This window comes from Rhinoraja longicauda, chromosome 4, assembly GCF_053455715.1.
Source record: "Rhinoraja longicauda isolate Sanriku21f chromosome 4, sRhiLon1.1, whole genome shotgun sequence".
Lineage (NCBI taxonomy): Eukaryota > Metazoa > Chordata > Chondrichthyes > Rajiformes > Arhynchobatidae > Rhinoraja > Rhinoraja longicauda.
Window position 1 is genome coordinate 10,612,599 of NC_135956.1, and position 20,832 is coordinate 10,633,430.

A 20,832-nucleotide genomic window follows, 5' to 3' on the forward strand; every position below is an offset into this window, starting at 1 on the left:
ACAATAATAACAATAGCGACACAGACCCAGACACAGACCAGCACACACACACCCCAACACAACACCCCACACACACACACACCCCAACACAACACCCTCTACCTCACCCGCACCGCGCCCGGCCTCGGGGCAACACACTGACGCAAAAAAAGAGAGAGAGAAAAACCAAGCCCGGCTTTTCTTTTTCCCTGGGAAAATATTTTTTTTTTTTGTTGTCGCTTTTTCTTTTGAGTTTTGCACTACCGACCGACCGACCGACCGAGGGAAGCAAGTGTACAAGACTGCACCTCCGAGCCAGGCAAGTTGGACTCCAGACACAACTTTCTGCATTGCAATATGGTGCTTTGGGGGGGGGAGAGATTGTGGCCAGGGTGGTGCTGCGAGGCGCCGGGTGGGGTGAGACTAGAGAGAGAGTGTGAGTGAGTGTGGATGGGTAGGTGAGAGAGTGAGTGTGAGGGAGAGTGGAGTGGGAGAGTGTGGGTGTAGGTGAGAGAGAGAATGTGGGTGAGGGTCTGGGTGAGAGTGAGTGGGTGAGTGAGAGAAAGTACGTGAGAGAGGTGTGAGAGGGAGTTAGTGTGTGAGAGAATGAGTGTGCGATGGAGTGAGTGTGTTACAGAGTCCGTGAGTGAGTGAGTGTGGGGGGGGGGGAGAGAGTGAGTGAAAAAGAGTGAGTGTGAGTGAGTGAAAAAGAGTGAGTGTGAGAGACAGGGTGAGTGTGTGAGAGACAGGGTGAGTGTGTGAGAGACAGGGTGAGTGTGTGAGAGAGAGAGTGTGAGAGAGAGAGACTGGGAGAAAATGCGAAAAGACAAAGCCAAGGCAACTGTGCAGCGGAGCAACATGAAGGGGCACTTTGGACAAATATTTATAGCTCGATTCTCACCAGCACCCTCCCTCCCTCCTCACCCCCTCCCTTCGGTACTCTGTCTAAATGCAATGGTGTTGACATTTACAGGCACTACTCTTTATTTCCTTCATCCCATATCAGCCACACTTTTTCCTCCCCTGATTATTTTCTTACAGCCAGATGACCAGCCGGGCGCTTTTCCTAAACCGCTTGCGTTAGCTTTTTTTGTTCTTCATGGCGTAACTAAACAGCAGTGTCTCCGGGCTCTGCTGTTGCTGAGGATGTGGTTGGGGACACTGTTGTGTTCCTGCTTCTTGCATTCGCTGCTTATTGCGGATGTTTGTTTTTCCTGCATGCAATGTAGAACCATCATCACTGCTGCTGTTTCTCTCTCCACCCCCCCCCCCCCCCCCCCTTGTGTCGAGGATTCTCCCAAAAAAAGAATCCGATTTTAAATCGTCACGCCATAAATTATCAGCTTTTCTTTAAAAAAAACAGCATCCTGTTGAAATAAATTCTGATCAGTTGCATGAACTCCCTGTGTGTTTTTGAACGTCACTTGTTTCCAGGCTAAGTGGCGCTGTGCTGGAAATGTGGGCGAACAAAGAATCTGGCCAGAAATGCTACTAATCTGCGATGTAGCGATTAACTTCCTATTAAAGTAGGCGCAGAAGTGAAGACCCATGTTCTCGGGATTCATGGAGGGGGGTGGTGGAGAGAGGGGGTCAAATCCAGCTGGTTCCTGGTGGAGCAAATCTTCCACTGGCCCAGGACGATGCGGCTGGGTCAACTTTTGGAATGCAGCCAAGTCGTCAACCTGGGTTTATTTCCATCTCTAAAACACCGTCAAAATAGTTGTACACTTGTTGCTAGACGTGTTGACGGTGGAATTATACCTAATCTAGTCAGGCAGCGAATGTAGTAATTCCCTGAAAAGTTTGTTCCATTAATAACACCATGAGGGGAATAGACAGGGTGAATGCATAGAGTCATAGAGTAAGGAAATAGGCCCTTTGGCCCAACTCATCCGTGCCAGCCCTTCAAAGCAAGTCCCAATTGCCTGCACTTGGCCCAGATCCCTCTAAACCCATCCTATCTATAAATTATCTATAAAGAGGTTCTTCTGCAGTTGTATAGGGCCCTGTTAAGACCACATCTGGAGTATTGTGTACAGTTTTGGTCTCCTAATTTGAGGACGGACATCCCTCTAAACCCATCCTATCTATAAATTATCTATAACGAGGTTCTTCTACAGTTGTATAGGGCCCTGTTAAAACCGCATCTGGAGTATTGTGTACAGTTTTGGTCTCCTAATTTGAGGAAGGACATCCTTGCTATTGAGGCAGTGCAGCGTAGGTTCACGAGGTTAATCCCCGGGATGGCGGGACTGTCATATGAGGAAAGATTGAAAAGACTGGGGTTGTATTCACTAGACTTTAGAAGGATGAGAGGGGATTTTATAGAGACGTATAAAATTATAAAAGGACTGGACAAACTAGATGCAGGAAAAATGTTCCCAATGTTGGGGGAGTCCAGAACCAGGGGCTACAGTGTAAGAATAAAGGGGAGGCCATTTAAAACTGAGGTGAGAAAAAACTTTTTCATCTAGAGAGTTGTGAATTTGTGCAATTCTCTGCCACAGATGGCAGTGGAGGCCAATTCACTGGATGAATTTAAAAGAGAGTTAGATAGAGCTCTAGGGGCTAGCGGAATCAAGGGATAAGGGGAGAAGGCAGGCACGGGTTACTGATTGTGGATGATCAGCCATGATCATAATGAATGGTGGTGCTGGCTCAAAGGGCCAAATGGCCTCCTCCTGCACCTAGTTTGTATGTTTCTATGTTTACTGTCTGTACCTGCCTCGACTACCTCCTCTACAGATTGTTCCATACACCCACCATTGTGTGAGTGGAAAAAGTTGCCCTTCGGGTTCCAGTTAAATCTTGGGAATGTAGAAACGAGGAACTGAAGTGTATGGAAAGGAACTGCAGATTGCTGGTTTCTCAAGCAGCATCTCTGGAGAGAAGAAATAGGTGACGTCTCGGATCAAGACCCTTCTTCAGCAGTCAGAAGAAGGGTCTCGACCCAAAACGTCACCCATTCCTTCTCTCCAGGGATGCTGCCTTTCCCACTGAGTTACTGCTGGTCAACAACAAAAAAAGACACAAAGTGCTGGAGTAACTCAGCGGGCCAGGCAGCATCTCAGGAGAACATGGATAGGTGGCTTTTTGGGTCGGGACCCTTCTTCAGATTCAGAGTCTAGTGGGATATGGATTGTGTACAGACGGATGACTTCAGTCTAATGGCATGAGGTTTGGCATAAACAATATGGGCCAAAGGTCCTTTTCCTGTGCTGTACTGTTTTATGTGCTATTGTAAAGCAGATCCAAGATAGCTCCTTGCAGGAATGTATCTCCAAACTCGGGAGGGATGTTCCTCTCGATTGCTCTGGGTCTCTCTCCAGTAGCCAGGAGTGGTGGTTGAAGTAGATATGTTAGTGGCATTTAAAAGACTTTTGGATATGGATATGTGACAAAAGCTTTTCACCGTACTTTGCACTGGAATTTAGAAGGATGAGAGGCGATCTTATAGAAACCTATAAAATTCTTAAGGGATTGGACAGGCTAGATGCAGGAAAAATATTCCCGATGTTGGGGGAGTCCAGAACCAGGGGCCACAGTTTAGGAATAAGGGCTAGGCCATTTAGGACTGAGATGAGGAAAAACATCTTCACCCAGAGAGTTGTGAATCTGTGGAATTCTCTGCCACAGAAGGCAGTGGAGGCCAATTCACTGGAATGTATTCAGGAGAGAGGTAGATATAGCTCTTGGGGCTAACGGAATCAAGGGATATGGGGAGAAAGCAGGAACGGGGTACTGATTTTGGATGATGAGCCATGATCATATTGAATGGCGGTGCTGGCTCGAAGGATCGAATGGCCTATTCTTGCACCTTGTTTCTATGTTTACTTCGGTAATGTGATAATAAACTAAACTGATTTGAAAAGGAAATGGATTATGTGTAGGTAGATAAAGGATGGTCAGGTCATCATGTTGGGCACAGAAATTGTGGGCCGAAGGGCCTGTTCTTGTGCTGTACTGTTCTATGCAGAAACAAAAAACTGGATGCTGGTTAATATATAAAAAGACACAAAGTGCTGGAGTAACTCAGCGGGTCAGGTAGCTTCCCCGGAGAATATGGATAGGTGACTGTGCGGGAAGGAACAGCAGGTGCTGGTTTAAACCGAAGATAGACACAAATAGCTGAAGTAACTCAACGGGTCAGGCAGCATCTCTGGAGAAAAGAAATAGGTGACATTTCGGGTCTCGACCTGTTCTCCAGAGACGCTGTCTGACCCGCTAAGGAACTGCAGATGCTGGCTTACGCCAAAGATGGACACAGTGATACTGTAGATAAGCACAATCACAGATAAGTACAAAGTGCAACGGCTGTGGTGTAATAGTAGACTTCACCGACACAGGACACAAACAGTCACCACGTTTCTGGTGCCCACAAAGGTTTCAAAGTTCTTAGGCGTGCAATCTTATCTTGGCCTTGAAGGCCTGTTATCAAGAGGTAATTGCTAAAAAGGGATTAGTGTAAATGGACGGCCTGCATATGGTGAAGAAATTATCATCTTCATATCTGAGGAAGGATGTGCTGGCTCTGGAGAGGGTCCAGAGGAGGTGATCCCAGGAATGAGTGGGTTAGCATATGATGAGCGATTGACAACACTGGGCCTGTACTCGCTGGAGTTTAGAAGGATGAGGGGGGACCTCATTGAAACATAGGAAGGAGATGAGGAGGATTTTCTTTAGTTAGAGGGTGGTGAATCTGTGGAATTCCTTGCCACAGAAGACTGGAGGCCAAGTCAATGGATATTTTTAAGGCAGAGATAGATAGATTGTTGATTAGTACAGGTGTCAGGGGTTTTCACACAAAGGTTGGTCGGTGTATGGAACGCGTTGCCAGAGGAGGTAGTCGAGGCTGGGACTATCCCAACGTTTAAGAAACAGTTAGACATATACATGGATTGGACAGGTTTGGAGGGATATGGGCCAAACGCAGGCAGGTGGGACTAGTGTAGCTGGGACATGTTGGCCGGTGTGGGCAGGTTGGCCGAAGGGCCTGTTTCCACGCTGTATCACTCTACGACTCGGCACAGACATTGTGGGCTGAAGGGCCTGTTCCCGTGCTGCACTGGCCTATGATCGATGTTCCCTACAGGGCGATGCCTTATTCCTCTAACCTGTTCTGTGAGACCTGCACTACCCGCCTTCTTCCTGTGTTGCTTAATGGACTGTGTAGGAAGGAACTGCGGATGCTGGTTTAAATCGAAGATAGAGACAAAATGCTGGAGTGACTCAGTGGGGCAGGCAGCATCTCTGGAGAGAAGGAATGGGTGACGTTTCGGGTTGAGACATCGACCATTCCTTCTCTCCAGAGATGCTGCCTGCCCCACTGAGTCACTCCAGCTTTTTGTGTCTATCTTGCTTAATGGAGTCGCAGTTCTCCATTAGGCAATACAGAAAAGGAACTTCCTGACGTTCATTGGATCTTGTCCACAGTGAAAGTATTTCCATGTACGTCTGGTAAACCTCGTTTAGGTTGGAACATAATTAAATTGATGGAGCAGTTGTCATTGAGTTTTACAGCACGGAAACTGGCTCCACGGTCCAATGTCCATACTGGAGGTTGTTTCCGACTTTACTTTTAGACTTGACTCAAGTATCTGCAGTTCCTCATGTGTGTCTCTCTCTTAGTTCTGACAAAGGGCTCTGGGCCTTTAGAGATACAGCGCGGAAACAGGCCCTTTGGCCCACCGAGTCCGCGTCGACCAGCGATCACCCCGTACACTAGCACTATCCTACACACCAGGGACAATTCACCGTTTTACTGAAGCCAATTAACCTTTTTATTCCTGAATAATATTAGAGTTTAATTCCATAGGTTTTGGCCATTTTCCTCTCCCCCCCCCCCCCCCCCTCCCCCGCTCTCTCTCTCCCCCCCCCCCTCCCGCTCTCTCCCCATGCCCTCTCCCCCCTCCCCCCTCCCTCTCTTGACTTGGCACAGGTTTGTCACGGCACCCTATGACTGTTAGCTCGTTTCCAAGTATATGAATATTTTTGCATTCCTTTTGTGGAGTTCCGAAGTGCCGTGTGTATGGAAGCCTAATGGGCCTTTTGTTAATGGATCATTGCCATCTCCCCTCCCCCCCCCCCCCCCCCCCCCCCATCACACGGGAGGTGTGTCAGGCTGGAAACTATTATTTAGAGTCATAGAGAGATACAGCGTGAAAACAGGCCCTACTTGCCCACACCGGCCAACATGTCTCAGCTACACCAGTCCCACCTGCTCGCCTTTGGTCCATATCCCTCCAAACCTGGTCTTTCCACTTACCAAGGGATGCAAGGGAGTCAATCCATGTATCTATTTAGGGCGGCACGGTGGTGCAGTGGTAGAGTTGCTGCCTTACAGCACTTGTAAGACCCGGGTTCGATCCCGACTAAGGGTGCTGTCTGTACGGAGTTTGTACGTTCTCCCCGTGACCCGCGTGAGTTTTCTCCGAGATCTTCGGTTTCCCCCCACACTCCAAAGACGTACAGGTTTGTAGGTTAATCGGCTTGGTATAAGTGTAAATTGTTCCTAGTGTGTGTAGGATAGTGTTAATGTGTGGGGAACGCTGGTCGCCCGGACTCGGTGAGCCGAAGGGCCTGTTTCCTCGCTGTGTCTCTAAACTAAAACTAAAGAACCAGGGAAATCATGGGAAACCTTTACAGAAATACCTGGGAACCCAAGATAAAATTGAAGGCCTGCTGTAAAGAAATTTAAAGGTTTTCAGCTCTTGACTTATCTTTACACTAAGTGTAGGAAGAACTGCAGATGCTGGATTACACTGAGGATAGACACAAAAATGGTCACAAATGATAGGAGTAGAATTAGGCCATTCGGCCCATCAAGTCCACGCCATTCAATCATGGCTGATCTATCTATCTCTCCTAACGCCATTCTCCTGCCTTCTCCCCATAACCCCTGACACCTGTACTAATCAAAAATATATCTATCTCTGCCTTAAAAATATCATAGAAACATAGAAAATAGGTGCAGGAGTAGGCCATTCGGCCCTTCGAGCCTGCACCACCATTCAATATGATCATGGCTGATCATCCAGCTCAGTAACCTGTACGTGCCTTCTCTCCATACCCCCTGATCCCTTTAGCCATAAGGGCCACATCTAACTCCCTTTTAAATATAGCCAATGAACTGGCCTCAACTACCTTCTGCGGCAGAGAATTCCACAGACTCACCACTCTGTGTGAAGAAATGTTTTCTCATCTCGGTCCTAAAAGACTTCCCCCTTATCCTTAAGCTGTGACCCCTGGTTCTGGACTTCCCCAACATCGGGAACAATCTTCCCGCATCTAGCCTCTCCAACCTCTTAAGAATTTTATATGTTTCAATAAGATCCCCCCTCAGTCTTCTAAATTCCAGCGAGTATAAGCCCATATCCACTGACTTGGCCTCCACACCTTTCTGTAGGAAAGAAAAGCTGGAGTAACTCAGCGGGTCAGGCAGCATCTCTGGAAAAAAGGAACAGGTGATGTTTCAGGTGGAAACCCTTCTTCAGAACCTATTCCTTTTCTCCAGAGATGCTGCCTGACCCGCTGTGTTACTCCAGCTTTTGTGTCTATCTTCTATACATTAACATGTTTTAGACACAAGGAACTGCAGATGCTGGAATCTTGCGTAGAGTCTGAAGTGCTGGAGTGCCTCAGCGGGTCAGGCAGCATCTCTGGCGGACATGGAGAGATGACGTTTAGTGTCAGGACCCTTCTTCTGACTTTGCATGTATTGTAAAGATCGGCACAAAATGCTGGAGTAACTCAGCGGGACAGGCAGCATCTCTGGAGAGAAGGAATGGGAGACGTTTCATGTCGAGACCCTTCTTTAGACATGATAGCATCTCTGGAGACAATAGATAGTTGACATTTCGGGTTGGGACCCTTCTTCAGAAGTTTGAAGAACGGTCCCGACCCGAAACGTCACAAAAGGACTTCAATCTGGAGAAGGGTCCCAACTCGAAACGTCACATATCCATTTTCTCCAGCTGAATTACTCCAGCATTTTGTGCCTCTCTTTGGTATAAACCAGCACCTGCAGTTCCTTTTGTATTATGTTTTATAACATGTTGTTGAACTGAAATATTTTTGGGCTCATATTTAGATGTATTAAATTTTGGAATAGTATTCTGTACTTATTTATGCCGTTTCTCTTTTGCTCCGAGTTTTTAATACTCTAAACTTCTCACCCCACACAGGTTCACGTGGACTTGTGTTCCTTTGCTGGTGTGGGATTTTGGAATTGTATACGTTTTGTGGAGTCAAGGACTTGTGCGCCTGTGCCCATTAAAGTGATCAGTTGCTATCGGCGTCCCTGGCCTTTGAGCTATGTACCAGCACTTGTCAAGTATGTTGTTTGGAGCAATTGACAGTGCGGAAAATGAAAATGGGGAGCATGAGGAATGCACAAAGGAAGATGACGAGTGGATTCTGGTTGATTATCTCGGTAAGAAATTTAAGGCAGAGTACACACATAATATACATGAGGCTGCCATGTTGTATTCACCCATGGAAACTAAAATGGAGACACGGGCAACTGCAGATACTGGTTTACCATAAAGACACAAAGTGCTGGAGTAACTCAGCAGGTCAGGGAGCATCTCTGGAGGATATAGATAGGTGCCATTTTGGGGACAGGACCCTTCTGCAGTCTGCCTGGAGTCCAAGTTAGGCCGAAGGGCCTGTTTCCGCACTGTATGACTCTATGTACATAAGGGCGGCATGGTGGCGCGGAGGTAGAGTTGCTGCCTCACAGCGCCAGAGGCCCATGTTCTGTCCTGACTACGGGTGCCGTCTGCACGGATTTCGTAAGTTCTCCCCGTAGGGGTGCCAACTATCGCACTCCTAAATGCGGGACAAGGTGACGTCACCTCTCGCGCCCCACATGACCTCATTCAGTCTGCGGCCACGTGCTTCTGCTCCACCAATAGCGGCCGCCCGGGCCGGGAGGCGGGTTGCTATGCAACCTCCGTTAGGCGGCGCCTGGGCCTCCGGACCTACACTGTCCAGAGCTAAAATGTCGGAAACCTAGCGTGTCGCGACCTAAACTGTCGGGGCCTACAGCGTCCGGGCCTACCGCGCCCCTTCGGGCCTAATACGGGACAAGGGCGGTCCCGTACGGGACAAATCAATTTAGCCCAAAATACGGGATGTCGTTGGCAACCCCATCTCCCCGTGACCTGTGTGGGTCATCTCCGGGTCCTCTGGTTTCCTCCCACACTCCAAAGATGTGCAGTTTTGGTGTTTAATCGACTTCAGTAAAAAATTGTAAATAGTCCCTAGTGTGTGTAGGATGGTGTAGTGTGCGGGGATCGCTGGTTGGCGTGGACTCAGTGGGCGGGGGGAGAAAGTTGAGTTGAGTGGAGGAATTGCGGTATAAATACGTGGCAAACCATATGTTTTAAAAAACCCTCTGAGGTGATGACAATAATGTTTCATGAAGTGCCATAAAATCAGCTGTTTTGAATAACACTGCATGAATGCTTTGAATAAATAAAAATATCAGATAATCAACAGGCAACAGGACTTCCTTCACATGATGCTGTATTTTTCAACGAGCGGTGTATGCATTTTAAGGAATTGGACAAGCTAGATGCAAATCAATTTAGCCCAAAATACGGGATGTCGTTGGCAACCCCATAAATAAAAATATCAGATAATCAACAGGCAACAGGACTTCCTTCACATGACGCTGTATTTTTCAACGAGCGGTGTATGCATTTTAAGGAATTGGACAAGCTAGATGCAAATCAATTTAGCCCAAGGAATTTAGTAAGGAATTGGACAAGCTAGATGCAAGAAAAAATGTTTGCAATGTTGGGGGAGTCCAGAACCAGGGGTCACAGTTTAAGAATAAGGGGTCGGCCATTTAGGACTGAGATGAGGAAAAACCTTTTCACCCAGTGAGTTGTGAATCTGTGGAATTCTCTGCGTCAGAAGGCAGTGGAGGCCAATTCACTGGATGTTTTCAAGAGAGAGTTAAATTTAGCTCTTAGGGCTAACGGAATCAAGGGATTTGGGGAGAAAGCAGGAACGGGCTACTAGACTAGTGACCTAACAACTGTATCATTACTGTAGAAAGATGGAAGTACAGATACTGGTTTGCACAAAAGGGCCCCATATCTGAGGAAGGATGTGCTGGCTCTGGAGAGAATGGCCCAGAGGAGGTTTACAAGAATGATCCCAGGAATGAATGGGTTAACCTGTGATGAGCGTTTGTCGGCACTGGGCCTGCACTCGCTGGAGTTTAGAAGAATGATGGGATATGTTGGTCGGCGTGGGCAAGTTGGGCCGAAGGGCCTGTTTCCATGCTGTGTCACTCAATGACTCTATGCTGCCTGACATGCTGAGTTACCCCAGGACTTTGTGTTTGTGTCTGGAGAGCATGGACCTGACCAGGTGACATTTCGGATCGAGACCTATCCATGTTCTCCAGAAATACTGCCTAACTGGCGGGGTTACTCCAGCACTTTATTTTGTATTATTACTGCACTTGACTGGGGGGGAGCACGGTGGCTGGAGTAACTTAGCAGGACAGGCAGCATCTCTAGAGAGAAGGAATGGGTGACGTTTTGGGTCGAGTCCCTTCTTAATTTAGTCTCGACCCAAAACGTCGGCCATTCCTTCTCTCCAGAGATGCTGCCTGTCCCGCTGGGTTACTCCAGCATTTTGTGTCTGCCTTCGATGTAAACCAGCATCTGCAGTCCCTTCCTAGGGGGTATGGGGAGAAGGCAGGAACGGGGTACTGATTGAGAATGATCAGCCATGATCACATTGAATGGCGGTGCTGGCTCGAAGGGCCGAATGACCTCCTCCTGCACCTATTGTCTAGATATAACTCAAGGGTGGCCCGGTGGCGCAGCGGTAGAGTTGCTGCCTTACAACGCCAAGAACTCGGGTTCGATCCCGACTACGGGTGCTGTTTGTACGGAGTTTGTACGTTCTCCCCATGACCTGTGATCCGGGATCTTCGGTTCCCTCCCACAATCCAAAGACGTACAGGTTTGTAGGTTAATTGGCTTGGTAAATGTAAAAATTGGCCCTGGTGTGTGTAGGGTAGTGTTAATGTTGGGGGGTCGCTGGTTGGCGCGGAATCGGTGGGCCGAAGGGCCTTTTTCCGCGCTGTATCTCTAAACTTAATTGGTAGTTTTTATGAATGCAGTTATATAAACTGGAGTGTTGATTACAAAATAAGACTAATAAATATATTTCCTTTTCTCACCCTTTTCTCCAATTCCTCTTTCATTTTTAAAACTTTAAATACCTTACTACTTGCATGCTGCCCTGATTAATTTGTTTATTTCCCCCGCTCACCCCATTTCCTGCTTCTAACACACTTTGACGGTCGCTTGCTGCTTTTTAGATGCTTGTACTAATTGCTCTGAAGAAGACTCAACCAGCATGGGCTTGGAATCTTTCCCAGATTCCGCCATCTTCTCCTCCTCCTCAACCTCATCCATTGAGTTGCTGGGCAATTGTAGTGACCCCTGCTTCCTTCAGCTCGACTCCGGCCCTCTGGAGGAGAGCTGGTTTATCACCCCTCCGCCCTGTTTCACTGCAGGTGGCCATGCCCCAATACAGGTCGAGACCAGCCCCATGGAGAACCTCCTGATCGAACACCCCAGCATGTCTGTGTACATGGTTCACAACGTCCGAAGCAACACCAGAGAGAACAGCCGGTCTGTTGAGTACGAAACGGAAACAGCTATCAGGTGGGTGTTTGGTGTAGTGCTGATTTTTGTGCTTTGAAATGTGATCAGTCCATTTATTTATTGTCATGTGCAGTTTCAATGTGAGGGCATATTTAAGGTGAGTGGGGCAAAGTTTAAAAGAGATGTGCAGATACATTAGTGGCAGTTAAAAGACCCTTGGATAGACATGTGGCCAAGTAGATATGGAGGTACATAAGTGATGGTCTTGGCATCATGTTTGGCACAGACGTTGTGGGCTGAAGGGCCTGTTCTTCTGCTCTACTCTTCTATGTAATATGAACGGGCAGCACAGCAGTAAAGTTGCTGCTTTACAGCGCCAGAGACCCGGGTTTGAGTGAGGCCCACCACAAATTGGAGGAACAGCACCTCATATTTCGCTTGGGCAGCTTACAGCCCAGCGGTATGGACATTGACTTCTCTAACTTTAGATAACTCCTCTGTCCCTCTCTTTCCCCTCCCCCTTCCCAGTTCTCCCACTCTCTTCCTGTCTCCAACTACATCCTTTCTTTGTCCCGCCCCCTCCCCTGACATCAGTCTGAAGAAGGGTCTCGACCCGAAACGTCACCCATTCCTTCTCTCCTGAGATGCTGCCCGACCTGCTGAGTTACTCCAGCTTTTTGTGATACCTGTGACTACGGATACTGTCTGTACGGATTTTGTACTCATTTTGACTGAGCAGAACGTTGAAATATGGATTTTCTTTCAATCTCCCAGCGTGCCAACTCTAGGAAAGGTATTTTAAATAATAAAAGATTCAACATGCTGCTAATATTTCTTTTTTTTAAATAGTCATTTTTAAACTCAAATCTGCACAATGGATAAATTTATGAATTTTGAAATATGCTTCTCATTGTTTTCCATTAATGTGCGGGGATCGCTTATCGGTGCGGACTCGGTTAATTGTCTTGGTAAAATTGTAAACTGTCCCTCGTTTTGTACGATATCGTTATTAAGCAGAGATCTCTGGTCGGCACAGACTCGATGGGCCGAAGGGCTTGTTTCCATGCTGTATCTAAACTAAACACCAGAATTGGTGATTGGAGGTTATCTAAGAATACGGCGGAATCTAGAAACAGACATGGAAACAAAGAAAATAGGGGTGCAGGAGTAGGCCATTCGGCCCTTCGAGCCAGCACCACCATTCAATATGATCATGGATGATCATCCAAAATCAGTGCCCCGTTCCTGCTTTCCCCCCCATATCCCTTGATTCCGTTAGCTCTAAGAGCTATGTCTAACTCTCTCATGAATACAGATGAATCTAGATGAATTTGAGAAGTAGACCAAGGAATGGCAGATGGAATTCAAGAGAGAGTTAGATAGAGCTCTTAATGATAGCGGAGTCAGGGGGTAAGGGGAGAGGGCAGGAACGGGGTACTGATTGTGGATGATCAGCCATGATCACATTGAATGGCGGTTCTGGCTCGAAGGGCCAAATGGCCTCCTCCTGCACCTATTGTCTATTGAATTTAACACTGATAAGTGTGAGGTGCCATGTTGAGAAGTCAGAGCGGGACAGGACTAGCACGGTAAATGGATGGACCCTTGAGAGTGTGTAGAACAGAGACTTTCATTGGCCAGGGTGTAGAGTACAGGAGGTCGGACACGATGTTGCAACTGTACAAGTCGAAGTTGAGTGGAGGAGGAAATGGCAGATTGCGCCGAAGAAAGACACAAAATGCTGGAGTGACTCAGTGGGACAGGCAGCATCCAGTTTAGTTTAGTTTAGAGATATGGAGAAAAAGCAGGAACGGGGTACTGATTCTGGATGATCAGCCATGATCATATTGAATGGTGGTGCTGGCTCGAAGGGCCGAACGGCCTACTCCTGCACCTACTTTCTATGTTTCTATGAGTCCGCATCGACCAGCAATCCCCGCACATTAACACTATCCTACACACACAAGGGACAATTTACAATTACACCAAACCAATTAACCTTCAAACCTGTACGTCTTTGGAGTGTGGAAGGAAACCGGAGCACCTGGAGAAAACCCACGCAGGTCACGGGGATAACATACAAACTCCGTACAGACAGCACCCGTAGTCGTTCTCGAACCCGGGACTCCGGCGCTGCAAGCGCTGTAAGGCAGCAACTCTGCCGCTGCTCCACCGTGCCGCCACTCTCTGAATCGAAGGGATGGGCGACATTTTGGGTCGAGACGTAGTTGGTGAGACCACACTTGGGGTGTTGTGTGTAGTTCTGGTCACCCAGCGATAGGAAAGATGTGATTAATCCAGAAAGGGTGCAGAAAAGATTCACATGGATGTTACTGGGACTGGAGGGACGGAGTCAGAATTTAGAAAATCTACATTCTTGTCTGCTGTCCCTTTTTTTCTTAAGATAGTCACAGAAAGCTGGAATAACTCAGCGGGTCAGGCAGCATCTCTGGAGTAAAGGAATGGGTGGCGTTTTGGGTGGAGACCCTTCGTCAGACTGCTTTCCTTCCTACGCCACTTTTTTCTTTGACCTCTTTGTCTCGAAGCACAAGACAACACCACAGTCTTTACAACATTAGCAACCTATTACAAAGGAGATTTATCTTATCTTAAGTGCCCCATTATTCCGCCCTGTTGGACTGTTGGAGAGAGATTCTCTTTGTTTCACCCATTGCCCACCCATGCCCTCCCTGCTGTGGGGAACCTACGGTGCAGGCCACCTCGGCATCCAAGACGTCATTTTCTGACACTGTGTCCCACACAGTTCTGCTCTCGCCCCCCCACCCTCTCTCCCTCCTTCCCCCCCCCCCCCCCAGCTAGAACCAGGATAAAGTTTCCCTGGTGTGTTGGAAGGAACCGCAGATGCTGGCTTACACCGAAGACGGACACAAAATGCTGGAGTAACTCAGCAGGACAGGCAGCATCTCTGGAGAGAGGGAATGGGTGACGTTGGTCTCGGAGAAAACCCACGTGGTCACAGGGAGAACACACAAAGTCCGCACAGACAGCACCCATGGTCAGGATCGAACCCGGGCCTCTGGCGCTGTGAGGCAGCAACTCTACCGCTGTGCCACCGTGCCGCACAGAGCAAGTGGTACAAGCTTTTTTTTTTACACAGAGTGGTGAGCCAGGGGTGATGGTTGAGCCAAATATGTTAGTAGCATTTAAGAGACTTTCAGAGAGACACATGGATATGCAGGGGTTGGGAAGATATGGATTATGTGCAGGTAGATAAGAGAAAAGAGTTTTCAAGAGAAAGTTACATTTAGCTCTTAGGGCTTAACGGAATCACGGGATATGGGGGAAGCAGCAGGAACGGGGTACTGATTTTGGATGATCAGCCATGATCATATTGAATGGCTCGAAGGGCCGAATGGCCATTTTCTATGTCTATGTTTCTATGAGATGGTCAGCATCACGTTCAGCACAGGCAGCGTCTGCAAGGTGGCTGCAGGAGACAGAGGCTGGTGGTCGGGCAAGGAGAAGGCCTGCAGCAGCCTGTGGATTACCTGGGCCTACCTGGATGAGGGGGAGGGCAGCTGCAGTACTTCCAGCATGTAGCCCAACTTTGGACTCTTCCTTTGCAAACGGCGCCAAAATATGACAACTTTACATTTATGGGTTGTGCAAAAAGAATTGCACTGAGCTGTGCACACGTGACAATAAACAATTGAACATTGAAGCCAGGCACAAAATGCTGGAGTAACTCAGCGGGACAGGCAGCATCTCTGGATAGAAGGAATAGGTGGTGTTTCAGGTCGAGACCTGTCTACATGGGTGTCGTTTTGGGTCGAGACCCTTCTTGGTTCAGTCTTGACCCGAAACATCACCCATGCCTTAACTCCAGAGATACTGCCTGTCCCGCTGTTACTCCAGCATTTTGTGTCTATCTTTGGTGTAAACCAGCATCTGCAGTCCTTTCCTACACTAACTCAAGGGCGGCACTCAAGGGTGGTGCAGCGGTAGAGTTGCTGCTTTACAGCGCCAGAGACCCGGGTTCAATCCTGACTACGGGTGGGTGCTGCCTGTACGGAGTTTGTATGTTCTCGGCCTGAATGCATGGGTTTTACCCGAGATCTTCGGATTCCTCCCACACTCCAAAGACGTACAGGTCTATAGGTTAATTTGACTTGGTATAAATGTAAACTGTCCCTAGTGTGTGTAGGACAGCGTTGATGTGCGGGGATCGCTGGTCGTTGCGGACTCGTTGGGCCAAAGGGCCTGTTTCAGCGGTGTATTTCTAAACGGAACTAAACTAACCATAGAGCATTGCTGGCCGTAGGGCCTGTTGTTGTGCACTGCGCTGCCTGATAAAGCTGGACATGGAAGCATTGTGTCAATGCGACGATCTAGCGTGACGTCATGAGTGACTGCCATTTTGCTTGTCGTTGCAGAAGTGCGCCCCCCGGTGGGGTTGACCACCATATTCGCTGCTATGCAGCTACACTGGCCGCCCACACCGATCTTGTGGAGCAAGCCGCTCAACTCCGCCATGCTCAGCGTGGGAAGGAACACTGCGCAAAGCACCTCGTAAACCGCAACAATATTCGCCGCCAAAACCTTAACCGGGAGTACATCTCTCGACAGATTAAACACAGTGGACACGCTCTACACCAACCTTGCCAACGGCAGTATAATTATTAATCGTTATTGTTTTCTTTTTTGTTTTGAAAAGCAATGTTCTCGTTGTAAATCTCGCGAGTGTTATAGAGTGATACAGCGTGGAAACAGGCCCATCTTGCCCACACCGACCAACACGTCCCACCTGCCCACGTTTGGTAAATATACCTCCAAACCTGTCCTAACTATTTCTTAAATGTTGGGAAAGTCCCTGCCTCAACTACCTCCTCTGGCAGCTTGTTCCATACACCCACCACCTTACCTATCAGATTCCTATTAAATCTTTTCCCCTTCACCTTGAACCTATGTCCTCTGTTCCTCGATTCACCTACTCTGGGCAAGAGACTCTGTGCATCTACCCAATCTATTCCACTCATGATTTTATACATCTCAATAAGATCACCCCTCATCCTCCTGCGCTTCAGGGCATAGAGTCCCAGCCTACTCAACCTCTCCCTATAGCTCAGACCCGCTAGCCCTGGCAACATCCTCGTAAATCTTCTCTGTACCCTTTCCAGCTTGACAACATCTTTCCTATAACACGGTGCCCAGAACTGAACACAATATTCTAAATGCGGCCTCACCAACGTCTTAGGCAACTGCAACATGACCTCCCAACTTCTATACTCGTATTGATAACCATTTTCTAGTGCTCCGTATTTAACAAAATTAGGAAATCATTAATCATGACGAGTAAGTAAGTATTTTGGAGGTTTCTAATCTTTTTTTCTTCCCGGGTGCTTTAAAGTCTTAAACTCTGTATCACCAAATGCCTTTTCCTTGTTGATGGGATTTTTTTTTAAACTCTGAATTCTGGAAAGTTCCTCTCCGTCCGTTTTCACGTTCACACGAGAGCAAAATTCAGCCGCAAAAAAATATATATATCGAAACCATCATTAACAAATGTTGCCTTGGAGATGAAAAGGCTCTTTGGACTGTGATTTGTTTCTGGAGGGTGATCTCAATTTAGTTTGCAACACAGATTCTCAGGGACAAGTACAGTGTATAATTTTTCTAAGTACCTGTAATGTGACATCAAGGAAGCCTGAGATATATATATATTTCAGTTTTTAAAAAGGAACCTTTCTTTGGACTGCATGTGATTCAGTAACATTATCATTACTGCAGGATATTTGTACATATTCAAGGTTTGGTGCTACGTACATGCTTTCTCTCTGCGTAGCAATTTAAACGTCCAACTGTTTCTAGGTTATCGATTTGTTCCTTTCTAAACGTGTTGTATTGAGATGTTTTTTAAAAAAAATGTTGGTTAATACCTCGATGCTGTGCATTCACGTGAAGGATTATTTTGTTTGAATTTTTCTCCTTGGTATGTTATATTAGTTGTGACGTTTATTGCAGAATGTTAAATTCCTTAGGGATAAAATGGTTATATTAATCTTTTGTTTTAGTTCCACATTCCGAAGATGCTCCTATAAAATGTTAATCTTGAGTGGAAAACGCAGGTAAAGAGCAACTATACTCTCTGATGGTTGCTCATTGCAACAAAAAGGATTTCGCTGTGATAACAAACTAAACTAATAATTTTCCCCAAGTCACCTTTTCTCACCTATGCGATCTGGTTGCTAAACATTTTAACTCCCCCTCCCATTCCCACACTGACCTTTCTGTCCTGGGCCCCCTCCACTGTCAGAGTGAGGCCCAGCACAAATTGGAGGAACAGCACCTCATATTTCGCTTGGGTAGTTTACACCCCAGTGGTATGAATATTAACCTCTAATTTCAAGTAACCCATGCATTCCCTCTCTCTGTCCCTCCCCCACCCTAGTCATCCTGCCAGTTTCCACTGTTCGCATCCATACATCCCTTCGTTATCACCTCATCATTAAAGCTGTTGCCTTACAGCGCCAGAGACCCGGGTTCGAATCCGAACACTGTCTGTGCGGAGTTTGTACGTTCTCCATGTGACCCTGTGGTTTTTCGCTGGGTGCTCCGGTTTCCTCCCACAACTCCAAAGATGTATAGATTTGTGGGATAATTGGCTTCTGTAAAAATAAATTGTCCCTAGTGTGCAAGATAGTCTAGTGTAGTGGATCGCTGGTCGTTGCCAACTCGGTGTGCCGAAGGGCCTGTTTCCGCGCTGTAACTCTAAACCACACTAGACTAAAATGCAGCCTGATCTGCCGTTCCTCCAGCATTTCATGTTTCAAAATTTCAGCATCTGCAGTCTCTTGTGTCACGATCTATCCCTTGCCAAGGGTTTTGCCAGACCCCCACCTTGAACCGATTGTTCGATTCGAAAATACAGCAGGGAAACAGGCCCTTCGGCCCACCGAGTCCATGCCAATGATCGCTCATCTGTTCACACCAGTTCTACATTATCCCACTTTCGCATCCAATCCTTGCACACTAAAGAACATTTACACAGGCCAATTAATCTACAAACCCGCATGTTTATTTTTTTGTGATGTGGGATGAAACCGGAGCATCCGGAGCAAACCCACGTAGTCACCAGGAGAACGTGCAAGCTCCACACGCACTGCAGGTGAGGAACGAACTTAGGTCTGTGGCACTGTGAGACAGCGGCTCCACCAGCTGTGCCACCCTGCCACCCTCGCGCCAGCGTCCTCCCCCTATCAATCTGAAGAACGATCCTGACCGGAAACTTCGCCTGCCCATTCCTTCCACAGATGCTGCACTGACCCGCTCAGTTCCTCCAGCACTTTGGGTTTTTTTTAACTTAAGAAAACAATTGCCTGGGAATTGTTCCATATTTTGTCCAACAAGATTTTACTTAGTAGGAGCATCCTAAGAAACAGATTAGAAAATAGGAACAGTTACATCAACAGTTACAGTGAATATTGTGGCATTTTCAATGCCGAAATAATTTACCTAACTCTGCCTCAGGATTTATTTTATAAATTCACAAATACTTTTCCTATACTACTGTTTTTCTAACAAATGAAAATTTCACAACTACGATGCCTGATAAATCTATAAAATATGTTATGATCGTACGCCTCGAGGCTTGTCTAGGTTTGTCTAGGTCATAACAAATTGATAGCCAAGTCCATCGATGAAAATGTTTGTAAAATTACATATAATTAACACTGGTGTAGCAAATGTTATATATTTTTTCTTTGCATGTTTACTCTGTTCGATATTTATCACTGACACCATAGTGGTAAAATCTAATTGAATTGTAGTTCTCTGTACAAAGCTTGCACAAGTTTTATGTTGTACAGAAAATTAATAGTGGTTGAGTGTAATTTGATATTGTCACCCAAGATCATCAGTGTTCGGAGTAGACTTATGCCATTCGGCCCATCAAGTCTACTCTACCTCTCAATCGTGACTGGTCTCTCCCTCCCTCCCTACCCCATTCTCCTGCCTTCTCCCCATAACCTCTGACACCTGTTCTAATCAAGAATCTATCTATCTCTGCCTTAGAAATATCCACTGACTGGCCCTCCACAGCTTTCTGTGGTAAAGAATTCCACAGATTCACCACCCTCTGACTAAAGAAATTCCTCCTCATTTCCTTCCTAAAAGAACGACCTCTCGTCCTAGAATCTTCCACAAGTGGAAACATCCTCGCCCGATCCAACCAGTTGTTGATTTTGTTTTTTGACACTGTCCACGTTGATTATATTTGACTGATTTTTTTGTGTTTGTGTAAAAGCCTCTTTTGTATTTTGATCGATGAGAAGCTGATTCTGTCGGTGATGATTAAAACAATGGGTTCACTTTTTTTTTTAAACGCTTTGAACAAAGCTACACTAGGAGAATGTGTATGTTACAAAATACTTAAACTGATTCTTAGTTTTGCTGAGTATTCCATACAGGGATCCATGTTTGGATTTGTTAATGATGTGCCTTCCATTTTAGATTCAGTGTGTGAAACCAGCATTTAATGTAATATAAATATGAAGAATGGGAAGATATGAAAGATGTTGTAAATATAACACACCGACCCAACTATGTACAGAAGACTGGAGTTATGTTGTACAATTTTATATTCAATTGTAACACGATGACAAAATGGGGATATTGTAACCCACTTTGAAACTTTTTCTGGTCACTCAATTGACTGGAGTCAGAATCCAATTTCCAGAATAAACACAGCACTTTGCCAAATAATTGTCAATCTTATAGACTTGTAGAGTAAGTGATTTGATTTGATTTACTAATTTAGGATCAACCTATTAGTAAATACAAAAGGTTAACTGGTGCAGTTTGCACTGTACAATTGTGTTCTTTCAAATAATGTTTTAATACTGGTTACCTGTGCTTTCACGTATTCAGAAATGTTTTTTGTTTTTAAGTTCTAATATTTGCTTATTGATTTCTTGTACTAACTGTGGAAATGTTTCATTTGTCAATAAATGTAATAATATTTGGCAGAGGATTGATCATTTTTTTAAAGGTGAAATACTGAAAGCATGCTCTCCTCCCTTGATTATAGTTCACTATGCAAAGCACGTTCACAGAGTAGAATGAGGCCATTCGGCCCATCGAGTCTACTCAGCCGTTCAATCGAGGCTGATCTCTGCCTTCTAACCCCATTTTCCTGCCTTCTCCCCATAACCCTTGACACCCGTACTAATCAAGAATCTATCTATCTCTGCCTTAAAAA

The 20,832-nt window shown here is 46.4% G+C and overlaps 1 protein-coding gene across 1 annotated transcript; it reads left to right on the forward strand.

Annotated features, from left to right (window-relative positions):
- Positions 1-20,556, forward strand: tp53inp1 (tumor protein p53 inducible nuclear protein 1). The gene is made up of 4 exons (XM_078397159.1): positions 1-298; positions 8,163-8,410; positions 11,327-11,675; positions 16,010-20,556. Exons 2-4 carry the CDS (start codon positions 8,293-8,295, stop codon positions 16,257-16,259), a joined length of 717 nt encoding a protein of 238 aa, XP_078253285.1. The 5' UTR covers positions 1-298; positions 8,163-8,292; the 3' UTR covers positions 16,260-20,556.
- The last annotated feature ends 276 nt before the right edge of the window (positions 20,557-20,832 follow it).

Bases quoted from the DNA above. Each gene is read 5' to 3' on its own strand.
- tp53inp1 (XM_078397159.1), top strand. From the start codon at position 8,293: ATGTACCAGCACTTGTCAAGTATGTTGTTTGGAGCAATTGACAGTGCG. The intron at 8,411-11,326 runs GTAAGAAATTTA...GCTGCTTTTTAG, and splicing joins GATTCTGGTTGATTATCTCG to ATGCTTGTACTAATTGCTCT. The intron at 11,676-16,009 runs GTGGGTGTTTGG...TTGTCGTTGCAG, and splicing joins GAAACGGAAACAGCTATCAG to AAGTGCGCCCCCCGGTGGGG.